This window comes from Emericellopsis atlantica (genome assembly GCF_019669845.1).
Source record: "Emericellopsis atlantica unplaced genomic scaffold F5Z01scaffold_13, whole genome shotgun sequence".
NCBI lineage: Eukaryota > Fungi > Ascomycota > Sordariomycetes > Hypocreales > Bionectriaceae > Emericellopsis > Emericellopsis atlantica.
This window is the reverse complement of record NW_025764715.1, coordinates 403728-425183: the sequence shown is the minus strand read 5'-3', so window position 1 is coordinate 425183 and position 21456 is coordinate 403728. Positions and strand designations below refer to the sequence as shown.

At 55.4% G+C, this 21456-nt stretch overlaps 12 protein-coding genes across 12 annotated transcripts; 5 read left to right on the top strand and 7 right to left on the bottom strand.

Annotated features, from left to right (window-relative positions):
• Positions 1–7: 7 nt before the first annotated feature.
• F5Z01DRAFT_636488 (uncharacterized protein) lies at positions 8–1810 on the bottom strand (the record flags this gene model as incomplete). Its single annotated transcript, XM_046262214.1, has 1 exon — positions 8–1810. The coding sequence occupies one exon, from the start codon at positions 1808–1810 to the stop codon at positions 8–10; it is 1803 nt and encodes a 600-aa protein (XP_046118335.1).
• Positions 1811–3618: 1808 nt separating this feature from the next.
• Positions 3619–4903, top strand: F5Z01DRAFT_104718 (uncharacterized protein). Its single transcript, XM_046257352.1, has one exon. It carries the CDS (start codon positions 3742–3744, stop codon positions 4489–4491), a length of 750 nt encoding a protein of 249 aa, XP_046118334.1. The 5' UTR covers positions 3619–3741; the 3' UTR covers positions 4492–4903.
• On the top strand, positions 4860–6465 carry F5Z01DRAFT_104709 (chitinase 18-11). Its single transcript, XM_046257350.1, has one exon. It carries the CDS (start codon positions 5227–5229, stop codon positions 6319–6321), a length of 1095 nt encoding a protein of 364 aa, XP_046118333.1. The 5' UTR covers positions 4860–5226; the 3' UTR covers positions 6322–6465.
• On the bottom strand, positions 6466–8223 carry F5Z01DRAFT_104713 (uncharacterized protein). Its single transcript, XM_046257351.1, has 3 exons — positions 7823–8223; positions 7353–7764; positions 6466–7294 (listed from the first exon to the last, which is right to left on the bottom strand). The coding sequence occupies exons 1-3, from the start codon at positions 8091–8093 to the stop codon at positions 6610–6612; spliced, it is 1368 nt and encodes a 455-aa protein (XP_046118332.1). The 5' UTR covers positions 8094–8223; the 3' UTR covers positions 6466–6609.
• A 265-nt stretch (positions 8224–8488) lies between these two features.
• F5Z01DRAFT_655278 (short-chain dehydrogenase/reductase) lies at positions 8489–9876 on the top strand. The gene has a single exon (XM_046263487.1). It carries the CDS (start codon positions 8570–8572, stop codon positions 9503–9505), a length of 936 nt encoding a protein of 311 aa, XP_046118331.1. The 5' UTR covers positions 8489–8569; the 3' UTR covers positions 9506–9876.
• A 153-nt stretch (positions 9877–10029) lies between these two features.
• Positions 10030–10558, top strand: F5Z01DRAFT_636483 (uncharacterized protein; the record flags this gene model as incomplete). The annotated part of the gene is made up of 2 exons (XM_046262213.1): positions 10030–10281; positions 10325–10558. 2 exons carry the CDS (start codon positions 10030–10032, stop codon positions 10556–10558), a joined length of 486 nt encoding a protein of 161 aa, XP_046118330.1.
• Positions 10559–11832: 1274 nt separating this feature from the next.
• On the top strand, positions 11833–13729 carry F5Z01DRAFT_622375 (uncharacterized protein; the record flags this gene model as incomplete). The annotated part of the gene is made up of 3 exons (XM_046261261.1): positions 11833–11874; positions 11926–12029; positions 12073–13729. The coding sequence occupies 3 exons, from the start codon at positions 11833–11835 to the stop codon at positions 13727–13729; spliced, it is 1803 nt and encodes a 600-aa protein (XP_046118329.1).
• Positions 13730–13787: 58 nt separating this feature from the next.
• On the bottom strand, positions 13788–15649 carry F5Z01DRAFT_743281 (uncharacterized protein; the record flags this gene model as incomplete). The annotated part of the gene is made up of 2 exons (XM_046266894.1): positions 13788–15452; positions 15572–15649. The coding sequence occupies 2 exons, from the start codon at positions 15647–15649 to the stop codon at positions 13788–13790; spliced, it is 1743 nt and encodes a 580-aa protein (XP_046118328.1).
• A 336-nt stretch (positions 15650–15985) lies between these two features.
• Positions 15986–16510, bottom strand: F5Z01DRAFT_621885 (uncharacterized protein; the record flags this gene model as incomplete). Its single annotated transcript, XM_046261228.1, has 2 exons — positions 15986–16216; positions 16268–16510. The coding sequence occupies 2 exons, from the start codon at positions 16508–16510 to the stop codon at positions 15986–15988; spliced, it is 474 nt and encodes a 157-aa protein (XP_046118327.1).
• Positions 16291–18443, bottom strand: F5Z01DRAFT_104517 (major facilitator superfamily domain-containing protein). Its single transcript, XM_046257349.1, has 3 exons — positions 18186–18443; positions 16987–18117; positions 16291–16933 (listed from the first exon to the last, which is right to left on the bottom strand). The coding sequence occupies exons 1-3, from the start codon at positions 18279–18281 to the stop codon at positions 16700–16702; spliced, it is 1461 nt and encodes a 486-aa protein (XP_046118326.1). The 5' UTR covers positions 18282–18443; the 3' UTR covers positions 16291–16699.
• Positions 18444–18606: 163 nt separating this feature from the next.
• Positions 18607–19713, bottom strand: F5Z01DRAFT_681451 (cell wall glycosyl hydrolase YteR; the record flags this gene model as incomplete). The annotated part of the gene is made up of 1 exon (XM_046265690.1): positions 18607–19713. The coding sequence occupies one exon, from the start codon at positions 19711–19713 to the stop codon at positions 18607–18609; it is 1107 nt and encodes a 368-aa protein (XP_046118325.1).
• A 307-nt stretch (positions 19714–20020) lies between these two features.
• F5Z01DRAFT_622282 (FAD dependent oxidoreductase) lies at positions 20021–21344 on the bottom strand (the record flags this gene model as incomplete). Its single annotated transcript, XM_046261254.1, has 3 exons — positions 20021–20216; positions 20272–20956; positions 21017–21344. 3 exons carry the CDS (start codon positions 21342–21344, stop codon positions 20021–20023), a joined length of 1209 nt encoding a protein of 402 aa, XP_046118324.1.
• Between the last annotated feature and the right edge of the window lie 112 nt (positions 21345–21456).

Sequence of the window (21456 nt, the reverse complement as noted above, 5' to 3'; positions counted from 1 at the left end):
CACTACTCTAAGCCGCGCGCTCCACCTGGGCCGCCTCCGCACCAAAGTACTTTTCCAACTCGCTCTCCATCTCGTGGCCCTCAATGTGACGCATCTCCTTGGACCGCTTGACGGGGTTGACCTTGTCAAAGTGGGCCGATGCAAAGATAATGTCCAGCTCCTCCAGGCTGCGCCCACGGGGCTCGGGGAAGAAGAAGTAGACGCACGGGAGGATGGCCGCGTTGAAGACGGCAAACATGACATAGGTCTTGTAGCCGAGGTTGGCAAACGCAGGTGGTGTGATCATGACAATCAAAAAGTTGGACAGCCAGTTGGAGCATGTCGACAGGGCGTTGGCCTGGATACGGATGCGCAGGTTGGTAATCTCGGCAGGGTACAGCCAGGTCATGCCCAACCATCCAATGGCGAAGAAGGTGTTGAAGACGAACAGGAAGACCGTGGCCGTGACACCGAAGCGCGTCTCAAGCTGGGGTGCGCCAGACTCGTCGACGGCACCAGTCGACACAGTACCGGCAAGGATCGCCATGGACGCCATCATGCCAAAGGCACCGAACAACATGAGGTTTCGTCGACCGGTTCTCTCGATCAGCGGCAGCGCAATCAACGACGCCAGGAAGTACTCGGTACCGTTCGCCGCGGCCAACAACCTCGACATGGCAGGGTCGAAACCAAGGGAGTTTTCAAAGAGGAAGGTCGCGTAGTAGGTGATGAGGTTGATGCCGCAGATCTGCTGGAAAAATTGACTCAAAATACCAAGAAGTGTGCGCCTGAAGTTCTGCGATGGGCCATTGGTCAACAGCTCCTTGTACTTGAAGCCACCACCGCGAGACTGGACCTCGAGGGCCTCAGTGATGGCCTGGATCTCAGTTGAAACGGCAGCATCGTCAATGGGCTTGCCCAGCAGACGAGAGGTGACCTCGCGCGCCTCTTCCATGCGTCCTTGCATGGCAAGCCAACGAGGCGAGTCGGGAAGGTACAACAGGCCGATCATGACGATCACGGTGAAGAAGGACTGGAAGGCGATGGGGAACCTCCAGCGGACGGAGCCCTCGAGGAAGTAGAAGCCGTAGTCGACCCAGTACGCGATCATGATACCGCCCGATATGAGCGCTCCGGAGATCATGATGAGGAAACCACGCTGGTGAGGGCGAGCGCACTCGGATTGCCATGTAGGAATGGTGGACGTGACCATGCCGTTGCCGATACCGCCGACGATACGACCGACAACAAGCAGAGCATAGCCGTTGGCAGCGGCCTGGAAGACGGTACCGAGGATCATGATGGCGGAGCCCCAGAAGGTGGACGACTTGCGGCCCCAGACCTCGCCGTAGAAGAGAATCAGGATGGCACCGAGGAAGCATCCAATCTGGTAAATAGCCACGCCGGCCGCCTGGGTGTTGGGGTCACCCGTGCACATGGTCGGGTCCGGGTCTCCATTCTCCAGCCAACATATCGAGTTGCTCCTGTCCCGGGGCGTCATCAGGGGGATGTCCTTCTGGAAGTCGTCGAGCGTGAGGAGGGCACTGAGCACGCCCTGGTCATAACCGAACATGAGGAAACCGCACGAGGCGATGAAGCCGATGCTGTAGTTGAGCACGGCGCCCTGGAGGTGCTTGCCGCCCACCTTCCACTCGGGAAGATCGCCCAGCTTGGAGAACATGCCCACGACACCACTCTTCTTGGTGGGGCCGGTGGGTGTAACGGGGGTGGACTTTTCATTCTGGGCGTGGTTGATCTGACTGCCAGATGAGTTGTCAATGGCGTCGTTGCCGGCGAGGACGCCGTCGGTGCGGGGAGTCTGATCCGCCATGGTGGTTGCAAGTCGTGTTACTGCTACTCACTCTGCCATGTGAGATGGATGGGGTGGCGGCACGCTGTCTCTTATGCAGATGAGGAGCTGTCCTGGAGCACTGGAGACCCCAGACACGCGAGATTGTCTGTGGATAAGGCACGTCATGGGCCAAGGTCAGCCTCGCGAATTGGAGGGGGGCCGGTTGGTTCGCTGTTCTTGGCTGTGGGTGGGCGCGCGCGCACCTCGATGGGTTTGGGCTTTCGACTTTGTGTTTCCCCCTGCACGTTCATTATCTACGTACATGCGATTCGGACACGGAAAGCCTTGTTCGGAAGGGAATACGGTCGTGGAAGAGCGTGCTTGGTAGGACGCGGGCGTGGCTATCTTCTACGTATCTTCTTGTCTTCCATGTTCTTCCTATCCAGCATTCGGCGATTCAAAATATCGAGGGCTGTCGTCAATAGCCGGGTTCCCAAATCGAGTAAACCGACTTTGCCCAGCCAGCGGGTTCCACTCGGAGCCCATGCCGGCCCTGTGCGGCAGCGGCATTTGTTGATCGATCGTCGTGGGTGGCCGGAGACGGTAAGCTTAGACGCACACCAAGGGCCAAAATTCTCCTCGCTGACGTCAAGGGCGTTAAGCTTATTTTTTGGCTTCACTTAAGCTTAACCACCTTAACCGCAGGTATCAATGAAAAACATCAACATTCAAGCACGCTCGCGACCATGTGCACCTTCGAGATCAGTCACCACTATTTGCTTCGCGTAGAGATTCTTCTTCAAAGTGGTACGTACGAGTCGAATGGTCCGATTTCACATGCTGGAGCACCTGTGGATCCGTCCGTCTCTTGGCCTGTCTCTGTTGGATAATGGCCTTTTTCGTGTCTGTTGGGCCGCAGGAACGCAGATTTTCTAGCGCGGCTGACTCGCGAATTAACAACGGTGCTGCTGCTGTTGCTGGGACAGGGAAGCTGATGCCTGTTTGCGATTATTAACTCATCGACTGATTTGGCAACTCAAGCCGTCCGAGTCCCGAGTACCACCGAGCACGACGTGTGATTCCGTGGAGTCGTGGACACTCATCACCCACAAACCACCACGCAGGCGTCGTGCTGCAACCGTTCACATGGATGATGGCAGCCCCCAGATTCATCCCCAGGCGCAATCTCCTCGTCTGGAGAGACGGGAGCATTGACGTGCTCCAAGTTACCTGTTGGAGCAAGCCGTCTGTAAGTAGACGCACGGCTTATCCTGAATCGTCGAGCCGTTATGAGCGGGTCAGCGAGGATGGTGGGTATTCACAAAAAGACGCGGTTGGTGGTGTGTTTGATTGTTGGATGGTTCGTTGATGTGGATTGAATTTGTGGTCGTCTTGGCGATGTTGGACGACATTTCGGGACCGATCGGTGAAGCGAGAGATTGCGAGACATCGAGAGACTGGGTCATTCACGCGCTGAATCAACCAGTCAAGTTCAGAAGGAGAGGTTCTCGCTTCTAATCTTGTATCCCTTGTTTGGGTGTCGCTTAATGTTTCCCGCCTGCGTTCGTTTTTTTAGTTTGCGATGCATAGATGTGACACTTGACGAATAGCATAGGGAGAACCTTCATATAATATCTCAAGTAGATGGAAAGGGAAATTCACCCCATGACGGTAAATAGTGATGAAAGACGATTCTGCCTTTATTCACAAAAGTTGACCGCAAGAGGCAAAGGGCGGGTTGGGGATAGGGTAGGCTGTTGCTCTGGGCCAGCCGTCGGCTAATAAGATAAAAATATCAGACCAATCGATAAGACGATAAGAGACAATTCCCGTAATTGCCGAGCTAACCCAAATCGGAAGCCCCTTAATGAAGCCATCGTCAAATTTCCTTTCAGACGCGCTGTCACCGCGTGGTCACGTCAGGCCGCAGTGACGCGGCATGTCGCTCATTCCTACACTCATTTGACACAATGTATATATCAGCTCTTCTTTCTTGCCTTTTATGCGCTGTTGCACTGGCCAAAGACGACAAGCCCAAGACAAGCGGCACGGTGTGGGTGACGCCTCACGAGAGCTACTCCTCGTCCGTTGGTGTGCTGGGTTGCAAGATCAACACCGACCGTGTCGCATACTGGCCCGCCTCTGTGGACTGCACCAACATCTGCGTGTCCCTCAGCTACGAGGACCGCGAGGTCAAGCTCCTCCGCATCGACCAGTCACAGGGAGCCTACGATGTGAGCTACGACGCCTGGAACTGGCTTTACATCGGGAAGTCCGCCACGGACGAACCCACTGCCGGCGGCGCCATCGAAATGGAGTTTGAGAATGTCAAGGCGTCCGAGTGCAAGAGCCTCATCAAGACAAAGGGCAAGAAACTGCCCCTCAGCGCGGCCAACAGCATGAACTTCCTGGCGAGCTGTCTCGACGATGAGGACAGCTGGGTCGCGGAAAATTATGTTCTCTTCAACATTGCCGACCCCATCTGCTCACGTGGTTACGACGAGGAGTGCGACCTGGACTGGCCGGATGCGAACCAGGCCACGTGCAAGCACACGCTGGGCGATGCGCCCGAGCTCAAGGACGAGCCTGTGTACAATGTGCGATATCCTACCGGGGAGCGGTATGAGGCTTCGACGGGCGTGGACGAGGATGATGCGGCGGGCCGTGTGGGTGTATGGGCTGGCCTGCTGGCAGTGATGGCAGTGTTTGTGGTGGTTTGAGGTTGTGGCAAAGGCCCTGCGAGTGAACCCGTGTGATACCCCATTGTTTTGTGTTTCTTCGAGATATAAGTTACCTGTTTGAGCTCATTCGAATTACGCGTCAGCCAATCTCCGTGCTCTTTCTCGGCTGTTCTTCTGGTGCTGTCAGTAGCCTTCGCAAGTCGTGGCCCCTTGGGTCGTCACACGTAAGAGCCGTCGCGCCGTGAGGCAATTGGTCATGATATGTTTGACATGACTGGGTGAGCAAGTTGCGGACTTTTCGGATGTAACCGGGGCACGCCATTACTGTAGCCATCCCTGTTTCAATCAGCGCAGGATCGCTTCTATGTAGTCAGACATTCACCTATTCCCGATCTTAGCAGTGGCTGAGTCCAGCTGCTGACTCGAGCAATGAGCCGCGTCTTTTGATGGGATTGGGTGAGCATGGCTAATTAGAGCGACTTGAGCCCGACAAGGTACGGACTTTCCGACTGTATACGTAGTAGGCAATGTTTCCCCATGGAACGGACCGTCGGACAGTCCAAGGGGATGCGTGCGCAGCAACGTGACTCTCGCGACGTTGCGCGGCTCCCGAGTTGTCCGTGATTAGCTGCCCAATTGAGCAATGATGGACGTACGACCACCTGCTCTCGCGGGTCTAGTGAATCACGGGGCAATAGGAGTATAAGATACGAAAAGGTGAAGGACGAAATAGTTGAAGGAGCAGACGCGCCAGGACAAACTACACAAGTCACCATGCATCCATCATCGCTACTGCTCGCCGCTGCCTCAGGGGCTTCGGCTGCCCCCGTGTTCGCCGTCTACTTTGACCAGTGGCATACGACATACCTCCCCGAACGCGCAACGACGGCCGGCGTCACGCATGTCATCACCGCATTTGCGCAGTCCACCATCTTCAACTCGGGCACGTCGTACGCCCCCTTCATGCCCCTCGACCAGGTGCGCGCGCTCTTTGACGACGGCAGCAAGGTGTGCATGGCCATTGGCGGATGGGGCGATACGTCTGGCTTCAGCGCCGGTGCTGCGACGGAGCAGACAAGGAAGACGTATGCACAGAATGTCGCTACGACAATGGACAATCTCGGCTATGATTGCGTGGATATCGATTGGGAGTATCCTGGTGGTAACGGCGAGGATTACAGGATAGTCCCCAATGACCAGAAGGTGCAGGAGATTGAGACATTCCCGCTGCTGCTGCAGGAGATCAAGGCTGCGATTGGAGACAGGGAGCTCTCCATCGCCGTGCCAGGCAAGGAGGGCGACATGATTGCCTTTACGGCTGACAAGGTGCCCCTGATCAACGAGGTTGTCGACCACGTCAACGTCATGTCGTACGATTTGATGAATCGTCGCAACAATGAGACCACGCATCACACTGGTATCCAGGGGTCAGCGCGTGCTGTCGACCTGTATATTGAGAGGGGAATGGATGCGAGCAAGCTGATTCTGGGATTCGCCTTCTACAGCAAGTGGTTCACCACGTCCGGCCCCTGCGAGGGCCAAGTAGGCTGCCCGACAGCTGAGCTGGAGCGTCCTGACGGGACGGACACGGGTCTGTCTGGCGCCGTGACATTTGAAAACGCGAGCTACAGCGACGCCGAGTTTGTGCAGGCCATGCAGAATGGCAAGACGGACGAGGAGAGGGGCGGCCAGTGGTACTGGGCAAACAACAAGTTCTGGACGTGGGACACGCCGGCCCTCATTGCGCGCAAGTTTGACGAGATTATCAAGCCAAAGGGGCTCGGTGGCGTCATGGCCTGGAGTCTCGCGCAGGATAGCTATGACTGGAGTCACCTGAAGGCGATCCAGAAGGGCGTGAACTGTCTCTGATTTGGTTTGATCAATAGCAAACACGAGCTTCCCACCGCTTGCTTTTCGTCGCGTGATTCACTGATGCCGTAATGGTGACCTCCAAACCGTTCTCAACGCGGCTGAGGAAGATGTGAAGTAGTTTGATTGTATCACATGTCCCGAGATCGATCCCCTTGGGGAGGGAATTGACAACGCGCTCGCGGCCTTCGTAGACGGCCTGCGCCAGCGATGATCCCTGGGCCATTGGGAGGTCCGATAGAGAGCAGTGGACATGTTCGACCTATATAGGACTGTTGTTTCTGGGTATTATGGTGGAGTCTGAGCGGCTTCTTCGGTGGTGAGGCTGATGAACCGGTTGAAGACTTCCTGCCCAGGCCTGTTGTGTAGAAGGTCGATCCAGAGAAAATGTTTCAGAGTGTTCCTGGTTCTTGGCCATGTGTACAGTCCTAGTTCGGAAAGGGTTTGGCCAAGGGCGGAGAGAAGCCACTCGTGGTCGTCCAGGTTTTCGAATATTGACATCATGGAGATAAACAGAACCCACAAGAAGAGGTCCGACGGACACGGTGGTTTTGAGAGAAGGATTTCCTTCAGATCAGTGGCCAATGATTTTAATCGCTGGCCAAGACCCTCGATCTGCACAAGGATGGTCTTCATGAAGGCGATCATGGCCAGTCGGAGCAGCTCAGAAATGGGGGAGCTGCGGCAAGCATCTTTAAGTGCAATAAGACGAGCAGGGATGGCAGTCGACAGTCGATGGAACATGTCATGTGGCATCTTGACACCTGATGCCGTGGCATCGTTCGCTGCTCGTGCAAAGACCCGCAGATCGGCCCAGATGTTGACAAGTCTCGTGTTAAGTTCGGGACGAAGCATGGCCAACTCAGTGAGCTGGTCCGCATGAACACCCTGGGCAATGATAGGATCCCACGACAAGTTCTTTGGCGTGAAGCGTAGATTGGCTCCTGTGGCCATTGCGAGTCCAAAATCGAGCCTATGCGCAAAAGTTAACAAAGACGAGGCCCAGTGGCTGGAGTCAGGTCCCCCATTACCTTGTCGCTTTAAGGGCGATGAAGCTACCCGATTCAAGGGTTTCGAGACCGCCACGTAGTTCTATCATACGGGACAAGCCGTCGACATGTTTTTGCAAGGAGTCAAGATCGCCTAGGATTGCAGCCGCAGTGGCAAGCGACACGACCGTCGACATGGTGGCTTCGCTCGTGGCGGCGACGCTGTCAACGAGGGACTGCTGCAGGTAGACGAGAGCCATGGTCAGGTATGTCTGCGCCAGTGGACTCAATGGCGACTTTTGTGATATGTCGTGGAAGGCCTGGGCGAAGAAACAGACGGAATGCAGCAGAGCAGGGTTTGAGGCCAAGGCCGGGAAGCACAGCATGTTGTTTCTTGGGTCGTCGGCGACAAGCACCTCAACTCTGTACGTCGACGGCTTGACGATTGTGAATGCTTAGGATGGAAGTCAGTGAGTCCTGTGAAGGTGTGAGAATAGCTCGGCAATAGATACCTCGATAGATCAAGTGCTGCATGTAAGGGACGCCCGTCAACAAGGAGAGCTCCGACGTGATCTTTCGAGGGGACGTGAGAGTCCAGTAATCGCTGGTAGAACCCAACTGGCCTACGCACTTGTCTTCGCCTTGCTTCCGCTTGTTCTTCCCGCGCATGACATGGCGGCGTATCAGCCGGCGCGTTTGGGCATCTGCCTTGTCAGTGGTTGAGCTGGTGATGAAGAGGCTCGGCTCTGAGGCATGCTGCGCTCTTGATGATGGATGTAGCATTGTCGCGTCAGTGCGGATGACAATCCGATTAAGGTAGGCCTCTTTGGATCTTGAGACGGCCTACGACATGACCGATGATGGTTTTGTCATGTCAGCTTATGTGTGCAACTTGAAGATGGCAAGCTCACGCTGACACTTGACAACATGAATGAACGGGGGAGGGACATGGATCTAACCGAGTGACCAGTTGTGATCGATCATTGGTGGGCTGCGATGTGCAAGCGGGTCCCGCTCAGAGTGGGTCTCATCATGCCGCCAAGATTGAGACTGGAAGCCCTTTCGGGACTAGCGGCACATCGATTCGGGCTGCTATTGGCTCGTGATCTAAACACCACGGCCGCCGGTGTAAGTGACTCGATTACGGGAGACGCCGTCATCGTCTTTGTCAAACAAGAGTGGATATATAAACCAGTCTGAGTCTTCACTTCTTGAATCTCAAGTTCCTTCCATCTTCCATCTTCCAATCTGCTCACAATATGCCCATCTGCAACCACTCAAAGTCCTTCGCCCAGGACAAGGACATCCCATCCCTCGCCGGCAAGGTCATCCTCGTCACCGGGGGCAATGTCGGTCTCGGCAAGCAGGCCGTCCTTGACTTTGCTAAACACGGACCGCGCCAGATATGGATCGCCTCGCGCAATGTGGACAAAGCTCGTGCTGCAGCGGCCGAGATTGCGCAACAGGTCCCCGATGCCTCGTCCTGCCTCAAGCTTCTCGAGCTCGACTTGAGCTCCTTTGACTCCATTCGGAGGGCTGCAAGCAAGTTCATGGCTGAGTCCCCTCGTCTTGACATCTTGATGCTCAATGCTGGCATCATGGCTGTGCCTCCAGGACTCACAGAGGACGGTTACGAGATGCAGTTCGGAACCAACCACATGGGGCATGCCCTCCTCGCCAAACTCCTGCTTCCCACTCTCGAAGCCACCGCAGCGGCCTCGCCGGACGTGGATGTGCGTATTGTGTCAATGTCGTCGTTCGGTCACACCCAAGTGCCCAAAGGTGGCTTCCGCTTCGACATGCTCAAGACCACCGCTGAGGATCTTGGAGCGTACGGAAGATACTACCAAAGTAAGCTTGCCAATGTGCTTTGGATATGTCACTTGGCCAAGGTACATCCTAATCTTACGGTGGCCGCGATCCATCCTGGCCTGGTGCGCACCCAACTCATGGAGGGTGCAACGGCCACGCCTTGGATCGTCAGGACTCTTACCAAAGTGGGCGGTGCGCTGCTCACTCCAGTCGACCAGGGCGTGAAGAATCAGCTTTGGGCGTCGGTGTCGAAGGATGTTGTGAGTGGAGAGTACTATGAGCCGGTTGGAGTTGTTGGAAAGGCAAGCGAGGATGGGAGGGACGATGCGTTGGCCGAGGAGCTATGGAATTGGACGGAGGATGAGCTGAAAGCATTCGAGTGAGGTCCCTGGACCGACCAGGTATGGATATCGTGGGGTTTGGTTTCTTGGGTAGCGGTATAGGCCTGCACGCTTAAGTGATAGTAAGGCGACAGCTGCATCGAACATGCTGAAGTGGTCACAAGATGTAACTATTAGTCACTCAGACTCTAAAATCAATTGGAAGGTTTGAAACACTCAATTTGAGGGTATGAGGAAGCCAATGTGTTGGCCATCGAGAGTGTTTGCTGACCAGAACTGGTTGTCGACGCTTACATGTAGACATGACCGCGGTTCAACGCCGCACACTTGGCAGTTTCATGTAATGAAAATCCTTATATACGTCGATCCATTCAACACAGATCGAAAATTGCCAACAGAGGGGCGGAAAGCTGTGGCAAGTTGTGATTGTACAGCTAAGCGCCCATCTGCAGACAAGCGCCGGCTGTTGGTTGTGCGTGCACGCACCTCTTGGCGAGAGCGTCCGTATTATTTAACAATGTTTTGGTGCGACCGTACCCTTCGTTTAGATTTTGTCACGCCCAGCAATGTTCGCCCTTCTTTTGTTCGTCGCCCTCGTACGAGGCCTCTGTTACACACCCGACGGAACGATCACAAACGATGTCGCATGCGATCCCACAAGCGAGCACAGCATGTGTTGCACAGCAGGCTTCTGTGTCTGTCAAATGGATTGTGTACGCCAAAGGTGTCCTTTGATCAAGGATCAAATCGCTACATCCGCGCTACATGCACAGACAAGAACTGGAGGGCGGCGGAATGCCCAGGCTACTGTGTCACGGGTGAGAAGACGTCTTGCAGCTCCATTCTTGACACCGCCGACAGCTGACGGCAGGCAATCCCTCGGGTGGCGAGTGGGTGATGGAGTGCGACGAAAAGACACAGTGGTCTCCTACTGGCCAATGGTGCTGTCAATATGAAGATTGCTGCACCGACAAAGATGCCACGAGGCAGGACATTGGCGATGCGCTGGTCACGGCGACAGCCGGAAAGCGACAAGTCACATCCACGAAGAACTCGGAGCCCTCTAGCAGCACAGCCGGCGATAAGTCCGAATAGACAGCCACACGAAGAAAGCAATCCTCGAGCAGCGCAGACAACGATAAGCTAGAGACCCCGACCAGCGTATCCAAAGACGCACCTAGTACAACACCAGTATCTTCGGCAACGTCAGCTGAGGAACCCATAGAGACCACGAAAACATGGCCTTCAGTGTCGACCGAGAAAGATTCCAACCAGCCGGACATCATCCCGATTGCTCTTGGCGCTGGGCTCGGCGGTGCTGGGCTCGCTGTTGCCATTGCTGTCGGAGTGTGTTTTTGGCGGAGGGCGAGGAGAAGAAGGCAGCAGACGGAATACCCAACTACTGAGATGCCCTATCCAAAAAGCCCTTACGAGGTGGCTGCGACAGAACGTCCACAAGAACTACACGGACAGCATATTGATTTTCAGAAGCGCATGAATGAGCCTGTTGAGCTCGAGGCGCCTTGGGGGCCGAGGAAGCGATAATGCAAGAATAGAATGACTCTGTTTCTCTGAGATCATCTGCAAGGTCTGGAAGGCTTGAGAACATGAATCGAGCAAGCCAGTGGTTCAAGGCAGGTTCAAATGTACATACACATAGAACGAGACTAATAGGGCCCCATAACGCCAACATGACCACACCTTTCATTACATATATGAAGCGATTTTACTTTAGGTTCATTGTTTAATGATTTGTTAAGTAGCCTAGTATCTGGGCATCATAAGGGAACCAGACCTCGCGTTGTGAGTGTTTGTTTGACTAATAGATGACATCCAGCTTCAACTACCTATCGTGATGTACAATTCGATCCAGGAATCATTTTCTCTTCCTGCGCCATGCAAAGTTACATGCTATATAAATAATTAGCTAGCCCACGTTCAAGGTGATCAGTTTACCTGCGAATGCGTGTGTGTTGCAGCAAAGGGAATGTTCCTACTGCACTGTGGTGAAATCGCGGCAAACTTTCAGACACAAGCGGAGAACAAACTCAACAAAATTAATATTATTTTTACTTAAATAATGGAAGTAATATTTATGTGCTTCACAAATAATCATTAACCCTCTACGCCCTATGCTACTGTTATGAAATAGACGGTGATTCACGTCTTTCGGCCAATACTATAGGGTAGGCCATGCAACCTACCGTGTGTGCACCGAGTGCGAGCACATGGGATTTTCGCGCACCTTCTTCGTCCTCACCTTTCATCGCCACCCCTCAACTCACAAGTTCACAACACACCTGGCCCTTTCGCCCCTTAGCATCTGTCCATGTCGAACCAATCTCAGATCACTGGCAGTCAGCACAGCAATGCCGCCTCGTCGCGCATGCGATCTGTGCTACAAGCGCAAGGTAAGATGCCACTCAGTCAATGCGAGCGCACCCCACTGACAGAGCACACAGATACAATGCTCCATCAAAACACCAGGCGAGCCCTGCGAATGGTGCGGTAGTCAAGGCCTTACCTGCACCTTTGATCGAGTCATACCCAAGGACCCCAAGAAAAGGTCAGATCTTCTGGCGTATTCGACCCTATCCTAACCCGGCCAGGTCCACTGCAGACATCGTCGAAGAGCTGTCACATCGCGTTGAAGAGCTGGAGGGAGCTCTGCGCGCGTCTAACTCTAATGGAACGTCACCCCGATCGGCAACGACACCTGGACCGCCTCCAGGGCGACGTGAAATCATTCTCCCCGTGGGCGTGGCCACCAATCGGATTGCACCCACCCACAAGCTGTCGAGATGCCAGCTTGGAAACAATTGGTACTTCAAAGGCATAGGGATCCTTTCACCACGAGGGCACGACTGGATTTCCTACGGCTCAGGTGAAGCCGTGTTCTTGGACAAGTTCGACCTTTTCCGCAACCCGCCCATTCGCAAACCGCTGCCGATTTTGCCGCCGCAGCCCAGATCGCTGCCCTCCGAGATACGATATTATGCGGATGTTTTCCTCGGATCCAAGGCGGCCATGGTGTTTCCAATCCTTGGCACAACCCTACTGGAGAACACCATTCAGAGAGCTCACAGCAACGAGCATCCAGCGGCCGAGGCATGCCTCTGGGCTATGCTTGCCGTGGTGAGCATCTCTTCCGACACGCGACAAAGCGCTCAAGATTGCGCCCACCAGGCGAAATACTTGCTCAATCTTCATGACGATGTCTGTGATATAGACAGCTTGCAGGGCACTCTGCTACTTTGGGCTTTCCAAAAGATGAAAGGGCAGTGTCGTGAGGCCTCAGTGACTTTTGCAAGCGCGAGCCGCATGGTGTGTGACCTCGGTGGCCATGCACCACTGAAGAGCCTCAACATTCTGCCGCAACATATCCCTGCATTTGACGAGGCGACCAGAACCCATATCCGAAAGCTGTTCTGGCTATGCTACTGTTTCGATAAAGACGCGTCTTTGCGGACTGGCAGGCCGCCGCTACTGAGCTACGAGTACTGTGACATTGGAGACCCTAGCGAGCTGCGTGATCAAAAGTCATGGCACAAGCAACCGCGAGACATATACCTCGCAGTCATTAAGGAAAGAGCTAATCGTTTGCTATGCTCGCCACGAGCTTTCCAGCAAACCGAGGGCGAACTTTTAGCGCATGTCCGACAACTCGACGATGAGCTCGAAGAGTGGCGACTGTCAATCGAACCACCGTACCGCCCACGACTATCCATCCCGCCCGACTCATCCCTGTCCGTGCCTTCAGCGATGAGGGCAGAAGACAGAACGCACATAATCAACTTGCAGTTGGACTACTTGTTCACCATGATCCACATCCACACCATGGTCAGGAAATGCGGCGATCTGGAGCAGAACCTGCCTGATGACCTGCACAGCGCTGTGGAGTCAAGTGCGGACCTGTCTCTCGAGGCTGGACGCTCTATCTTCCGCTTCTTTGATACCATCATCGGGTTCTGGCAGCAAGAATCCATGTGGATCGTGTCGCACTATGCGCCGATGGCAGCGATGCCGCTGTTTGTCAACATGCTGATCCATCCTCTCGGTCACCCGGCCGACAACGACTTGCAAATTTTGGGGTCGATTGGTGAAATCTCCCGCAAGATACCCACGGACAAATTGTCTGCCGAGGAGATCCAGCATATCCAAGAGATTGGCGACTTTATCATGGAGCTGATTCGACTTTGTCACGGTGCAGCGTGGAAGGTCAAGAAGGGCGAGAGGCCTCACGACCTCGATTTGCTTGACAGCTAACCGATCTAGTCAAGATTCCCACGTGGGCTGGCTTGGTCATTCTCAACGAGCAAAGCAGTCAACCCTCTCTTAGCCACTCGAATGTGTCCAGCAAGTCAAAGTTGAAATCCGGCTGCGCCATCACCCCCCAGTCGTGATTCACTTGGTGACCATTCAGCTGGTGATCCAGAACCCTCTCCACCACCTTCTTCGCATCGCAGCACAGCTGGGAGTTTGGCGCATCAGGACGCACCCAGTCGAGAAAGCCCACCAGCAAACTAAGCTGCTGCACCAAGCTCGAGCGCGTCAAGCGGCCATGATTTGGATGGGCAGCCACAAACTTCGGATACAGCAACTCCTGACACAGAATGCCGCCCCCAGGCGCACCATACGCCATGAGTAGCCAGTCGAAGTTGCGGAACATCTCGGGGTGCGGAAACCTATCCTTGTTCGTCCACAGCTTCAGGGTCAAGGACACCATGTCGAAGCTCACCGAGAGCAAATCGCCGGTATCTGGCTTCCCGTGTCTCAGCAGCAGGCGCTCGACGAAGAAGACGTTCTGCAGATGGTCCAGCCGCAGCACGACACGGGTATATTGGACCCACTGGTCGGCTTTGCTGTCTGGGTTGTACACAATATGCCTAGGCCAGTGAGCCATTGTCCCCAGAGCACGGGTTTTGATCGCCTCCAGCTGCTCCAGCGTCACAAACACCCCCTTACCGACGGCGATCTCCATGATTTCGTCGCGCACGAGTGCCACTATAACCCGGGCTCGGAGCACCGTTGCAGAGCACAACTCGCTCCTTGTGTTCCAGCCATTCTCATCAAGAGTCGCTGCATATCGAACAAGCTCTCCTGGATCACCGGCAAGCACCTCTTCGGGGATATCCAACGGCAGAGGTGTCGATATGAACCGTCGGGTCATTGCAGGGGGCCTGCCCGTAAAGGCAACTCCCATGGTGTCGTTGCCGAATATCCTGTACACCAATTGTCGCTGGTTCTCCGAACAGATGGAAGGCACATAGGCACTATCCTCCATGGCGTGGAGGCCCAAGTACGTCAGCATCTGGACGCTTACGGCGTGATGCGTATACGCGGACAAGCTGGCATCGCCTTCCAAGAATGTGGCGGCAATGGCCCGCCTTCGGCACAGATCAAGGAGGAGATCGTTCGCATCGGTGAAATGCCGCCCCAACTCAATGCAGTATCCCAAGCACTCGGTGGCCGTCTTCAGCGACTCTTCGCCCTCCCATTCGATACAACGAGTTTGCCTGGCGGCCATGATGTCCCCAATATTTACGGCGTAGGCCCACACCAGACCGATTGACTCCCAGCGGAGATTCTTGCCCGTGAATTGCGCAATCCATTCTTGTGGATCAATCTTGTCATGGAGCGCCTTGCTCGAGTTGCGGCAGAGCATCTCGCCTAGCGCGTCGAGCTCAGTGACGCCCTGCAGCAACTCGAGGATTCGTTCAGCGGCATGATACGACCACCCCTGAGGACCCTTGATCGGTCCTTTGTAGGCAAATCTGCCGTTGATCTGCCCGGGCAAGCTTCGGAGCACGATCCAGCCAGCTTCTCTGAGCGGCACGGGCAAATTCTGGAAAAGACTTCGCGTTGGCGTCGCGTCAGGCGTGGACGGCTCGAGGCAGGTGGGCCTGTCTCCCAAGAGCGCCAGGACATTTTCAGTCTCTTCAAACACTGTGTTGTGACTTGTGTAGCCAAAGTAGGCTTGGCGACCCGGCTGCAGCGGACTACTCTCAGAGGAGCGCGGCCCAGGGGACGGACTTGCAGCCCAGCTGGAGACGGTGGTCGTCGTCGGTGTCGGGTACCGACACTCGTCAGGATGTTTGCGCTTCTCACATCACTTGCACACGGGACGCGTGTGATCGCAAGCGACTTTGCGAGCGTGGCAAGGCGCGCAGGCAGCCGGTCGACCATTGCGACGGCGCATCAGGCGGGTGTGATTGTTGTTCATAACATGAATGATGCGCGGAAGATGCGTGCAGGTATACTCATTCATGGCCGAGCGCCGAGCGCCGAGCGCCGAGATGAGTTCCCGGTCACGTGACCCCCTTCTGAGAGCTGCGTGCGACACAAGGCGAACATTTCTCGAGATCATGGGTCAATTTTTTGAGGTCTCTCAGGACATTGAGGAGTGAGTATGGAGGCTTGAAGTTATGGCGCCGCCTCCTATGAGCTTGCCAAGGCAAAGCCGACCTCGCCTTTGTCACGAGCGTACCCGTCGTTCGCATCTTCTCCTCGCCAAACCCTCGGCTACGTCTGCGCGTTGTCTTTCCTCCACTCCTTCTGCTCCTTCAGAAAAGCCACCTTCTTCTGCTGATATCCCTCGTGCTGCTTGCACCTCTCCCATACCTCTCGGAAGATCGCACTGGCGGCCAATTTCTCCTCTTTGCCCTTGTGGGATCCGCTTCTGGGAATCTCCTTTCCGGACGTCTTGTCGTACTTGCGCCCTCCTGCGTGGTTCGCGTACCGCTTGGCTCGAGTCTTGCAAAAGTTGGTCAGCGGGTGGGTTGGAAGGGCTTGATGGCAGCTCACAAAGCCCATCTGAATGAATTTCCGCGTCATGTCCATTCCCACAAAGTCACCTTGCTCGTCGAATTCGATGAACTTTTGCCACAAGTCTTCTGAACTCTTCTTAGCGATCGGGACGGTCCTAAATCGCCAGAGAGGCAAGATGTGGCTCTTGTACGGCTCAAAAGACAGAACACCCTGCTCGCCGCGTCCCACCCGATAGTCCATGCGGACGTCAGGAGGGGTCTCTTCAATAAGGGGTGGCATGGAAACACAAATATTCCATGGATGGAAGTGAGTTGGATCAGGGGACGGAAGAGGCTTGAATCGCATCCATTTGGGCCTGTTCAAAGTGGTGATGTCACCGGGCAATTCGCGACGATCACCAGCCACAAGACCTCACCGAAACATGAACAATCCGCACGAATGATTGAGTTCCCATTGATATCAATCCTATCAGTACATGTACCTAAACGTCACGGCACGATCACCCATGGCAGACAGCTGCTCTGGCGAATGCTCCATCGCGCCGCTCGCCAGCTTGCGCTCCCTGCTCTTGTTAATGCGCGAGTAGCTGAAGAGAAGGATGCACGCCGCGATGATGCCCAATCCAATGAAGCCCAACTCGAGCGCATGGCCGAGGATGTACCGCGGTCCGTCCTTCTGTCGATAAAAGTTGGAAGCCATGGCCTGACACAAGTTAGCAAAAGATCACCACGGAAGTACTAAAGACATGGACTCACGCCACCAAGGTTGCCAATGCCAATCTGAATGGCCATTCCGACGCTACGCTTGTAGCTGCCCGCCAAGTTGTTGGATAGCCAAGCGATGACACCAGGGAAGGCAGGATAGATGGCACATGTCGCGATGAACACGCCGGCATACACGACGCCTGGGGTCGAGGAGGAGATGCACATGGTGAACCCGATAACCATGATGATGAGGAAGGTGATGATGAACGGGCTGCGCTTGCCGACACGGTCCGAGAGCCACGCGGCGACGACGGCGAAGATGGCAGCTGTGATGTAGATGGGCACAGTGAGGAGCTGCGCCGTGCTCGAGGTGTAGCCGAGGTTGCGGATGATTGTGGGCAGGAACAGACTGATGCCGTACAGAGGGCATACGATGCCCCAGTAGACAAAGATGTTGACCCAGATCTGCCAGTCCTTGAACGCCTGCCAGACGTAGGCCCATTTGAACTCCTCGGCTTGCGCGACATGAGCGGCATTGAGGTCCTGACCCTGGTACTTGAGCCTGTGCACGACGAATTCGCGCTCCTCTTTCGTCAGGAAGCCGGCTGTTTCGGGAAAGTCGTGCAGTATGAAGAATGCCATGACGGCAACGATGACGGTGACGATACCTTCGAGGATGAAGATCCACCGCCAGCCCTCGAGCCCGGCGATGCCGTCCATCTTTGCAATGGCATAGGCCAGGAAACCGCTGAAGGCACCGGCGATGGAGGCGGCCGAGAAGAAGAGGGCCTGGCGGAGTTGGATCTCGTGTCGACAGTACCACATGGTCAGGTAGTAAGCAACACCGGGGAACAGACCGGCCTCCGTCACTCCCAGGAAGATGCGCGCAATCAGAAGACCGTGGTAATTCTGCACAAGGCCCATGAGCGTCATGACGAGGCCCCAGGCCACCATGATGGCCGGCAGCCAGCGGCTCGGGCGCAGCTTCTTCAGCAACAGGTTGCTCGGTACCTCGAACGCGGCATATGTGAAGAAGAAGACGGTCAAGCACATGTTGAACTGGTCACTCGTCATGTTCAGATCCTCCTGCAAGCCCTCGATCTTGGCGTTGCCAATGTTACCGCGGTCGAGAAAGCTGAGGAGGTAGAGCAGGGCCAGCATGGGGATCAAGCGAACGTCCATCTGCGGGTAGGTATAGTGTTAGCGGGCTTCTTGTTAGGGCAGAGAGGCGACGATGATGGGCTACACACCTTGCGCAGGACCTTCTTCTCGTCCACGTTCGCAAATGACGCAGGGGAGGGGATTTGCAGGCCATTCTCGGCCTCGGACAGGTTGCTCTTCTCCATGGCGATGGGTGGTTCGGTGTTGAGGAGGAGATGGATAGCAGAGAGTTGAGGGATGTGGCAGAATCTGGGGATGAGCTATGGGTTTATATGGGAGGGAGACGTGACGCATTGGCTTGTTTCTGGGGGAGGCAACAGAGGGGAACAGGCATTAGGGCGATCGGCTGAAGCTGGGGAAATGGAGTTCAATTTCATTCTCTTCTCTAATTCGACCATTACCTTGGGGTAATGTGGGCAAGCGGCAGATGGATCGGATCCGCGATGTGGGGGAAGGGCAAAGAAGGAGGAGAAGAAGAAAAGGTCGGATCCGCCTCTCTCCTCTCAAACCTTAACGGATCCGAAGCTCCCACTCTGAGGCCGCGAGCAGGAGAGCACCACCACCACGATCATCGTTGATGACTCTGGGAACCCCGGTGTAGTACTCAAACGTGGCGTTGCTGTTCAAGGATCCGACCTGGACTGTTTCGATGAAGTCGAGGGTGCCGTCGTCGTTGGGCTCGACAAACATCCCCACCAAATCACGGTACGACTTCTCCGCCACGACGCCATACTCATCTTCCTGGAGAAGCCCCTTGCGCAGGCCGTGCAGGAGACCAAACGAGAACATGGCATGCGCACTGCTCTCAATGTAGTTGCGTGGTTTCCCGGGATACGGCTCGCTCATCACGAGCCACCAGCCGCCATCGACCTCGGCCGCTCGCTTCAGACCCTGCGACAGGGTCACAAAGTACTCTACGAGACGCGCGTGGCCCTCGTGAGACTCGGGGAACAGCTGGATCACTTCGGCGAGGGCCATGTAGTACCATCCAACGGCGCGGCCCCAAACCAGGGGAGAGGCACCCGTCACTGGGTCTGCCCAGATGGCTTCCTTGCCGCTGTCATAGCCGTGGACGAGGAGGTTTGTCGTGTGGTTTCGGGTCTTTTCCTCGATCAAGTCGAACTGCAAGACGATGTCGTCCCAGGCAGTCGTGTTGTCGGGCTCAAAGGTATGCGTCCAGAGGGCGTAAAAGGTGTCGGCCATGAAGATCCCATCCAGCCACTGCTGATTCTTGTAGATGGGCGCTCGATGCCACAGCCCGCCCAACTCGTTCCTCGGATGACGGTCTATCTGGTGGCGGATGGTGTCCGCTGCTGTCTTGTACTTCTCGTCGCCCGTCTGGTCGTACCAGTACAGGAGGTTGACGCCGATGCGATACTCGTCGAGGGAGTAAAAGGTCAGGTTCCAGTCGCGAATCTCGCCGCCATCCGTGATGACACCATTGTCGATCTTGTTCTTGTACCAGTCGTAAATGGTGTCTTTGTAGTTGACGGCCAGGACAGCCTCCAGGCCGCTGTACAGAGTGGCTTCTCCATAGCCGAAGCCGTCCACTACACCACGTCGAATGTACGAGTCGGCGACGCGATTCAGAATGGACAGGCAGGCCGGGGCGGCCATGGCGCCAGGGATGAGGAAGAGAAGGGGCAGCATGGTTGAGAGATGGTGTCACACAACACATTGGTCAACGGCAGTATCTTATAAATTATTAGGCCGTGTATCCGTACGGAACATCAGTACGGACATTCGATGTCAATTGCCGATTGGAGGAATTGCTTCTCGTGGCATGATTGTCCGAGTCCCGCGCGGGGGGGGAGGCATTTCTGCCGGATGTAACATCGCAGGGGCAGGGTTTCCGGGAACGCAAAAGTTCAGAACTGATCGAGCGCTGCTTGGCTTGACAAGATCCCACTACGGTCACTACGTATCACAGTTTGGCTTGCTCTGCGTCGCTGAGCTTACGCAGCGGTGGACCTCCACGACTCCCGTCCGACCCCATCACCAACGCCCGAGGACGCTCACCAACTGTGTGGAACTTCCACTTCTTCTGCAGGTCAGGGTGCGCTTTTCTCTCAAAGCAGTCGGCGACGTGGCGCCCGAGGACCGGCAGAAACTTGAAGGCACTGTTACGTCGTCAGCTGGCTGTTGAGGAGCATCTTCTTCCGAGAATGCACTTACTGTCCCGAACCCCCTGTTGCGAAGAAAAGACCCTCGATTTTGGGATGGTAGTCTGCCAGAAAATCCCCGTCTGGCGTGTCTGTGTACCAGCAAAGTCTCGTGTTGCACCAGTGTCGACCAGCAAACTCTGGATAGAATTCTGCCATCCCGTGCTCCAGGGCTTCTGCCGCCTCACGTGGAATATACTTGGTGAGAGAATCGCTCGGGCAAGAGATAACTCGGTCGTCTGACGCCTTCATGCTTGATTGGTATCCGTAGCCATGCCTTGCGATCTTGATCTGATGTGTGTCCGGCGTGGGGGGAAACGTGAAGACACCGGTGCTCAAGTTCATCATGACGGGCACGTCCTTGTAACGATTCGCCTCTTCGGTCGTGAGCTGAATGAAACCAAGCACCTGGCCTGTCGCGGACAGGTTGTGCTCGAGCTGTGGCATGAAGCGGTTTGTCCAGGCACCAGTCGCCAGAACCACAGTCGGTGCAGTCAGAGTGTCTCCTCCTGCTGTCCGAACTCCTTTTACTTTGCTCCCTTCCTTGAGCAGCTCAACGACCTTGCCACGAGACCCAGTGATGAATGTGACGCCTGCCTGGCTTGCCCTCTCCGCCAGACTGGCGATGGCGTTCTTCGCATGTGCCCAGCCACCCTGCGGACTGTTCATGGCCACCTTGCCCACGGTCTTGGCGTTGACTGTCGGATAAAGCTTCTTGATGTCGGCGTCGATCTGGTCCCCGCTGAAGAGCCTACGACCAGCTGCCGCTTGTAGACATGCGTCAAAGTAGGGGTGGCCCTGTCCATTGGCGAAGATGAGGAATCCGGCCTCATGGTAATGTTCGCTCCACTCTGGAGACGACCACTTCTCGATTGCTTCGCGGCCGAGCGAGGCGTAAAGGGGATCTGCGTACTCAGACCGAATGACACGCGAGACGTCGACGCTGCTGCCGTCAGGAACGGGCGGGAGATGGCGGTCGAGGACGGTCACGTCCGTGTAGCCTCTGTTGGCAGCAAGCTCATGGGCGAGACTGAGGCCAAAGGCGCCGGCACCAACGATGATAATGGGCTCTGTCTTGGAAGGCATTTTGCAATATTCTGAAACTGTCAGACATGATGGTTTGAGCGCCAATTCTTTTGGTTTATACGTGCGGGTTTGACGCCACGAGACGCATTCTCCGAAGACGCACCCCGGGATT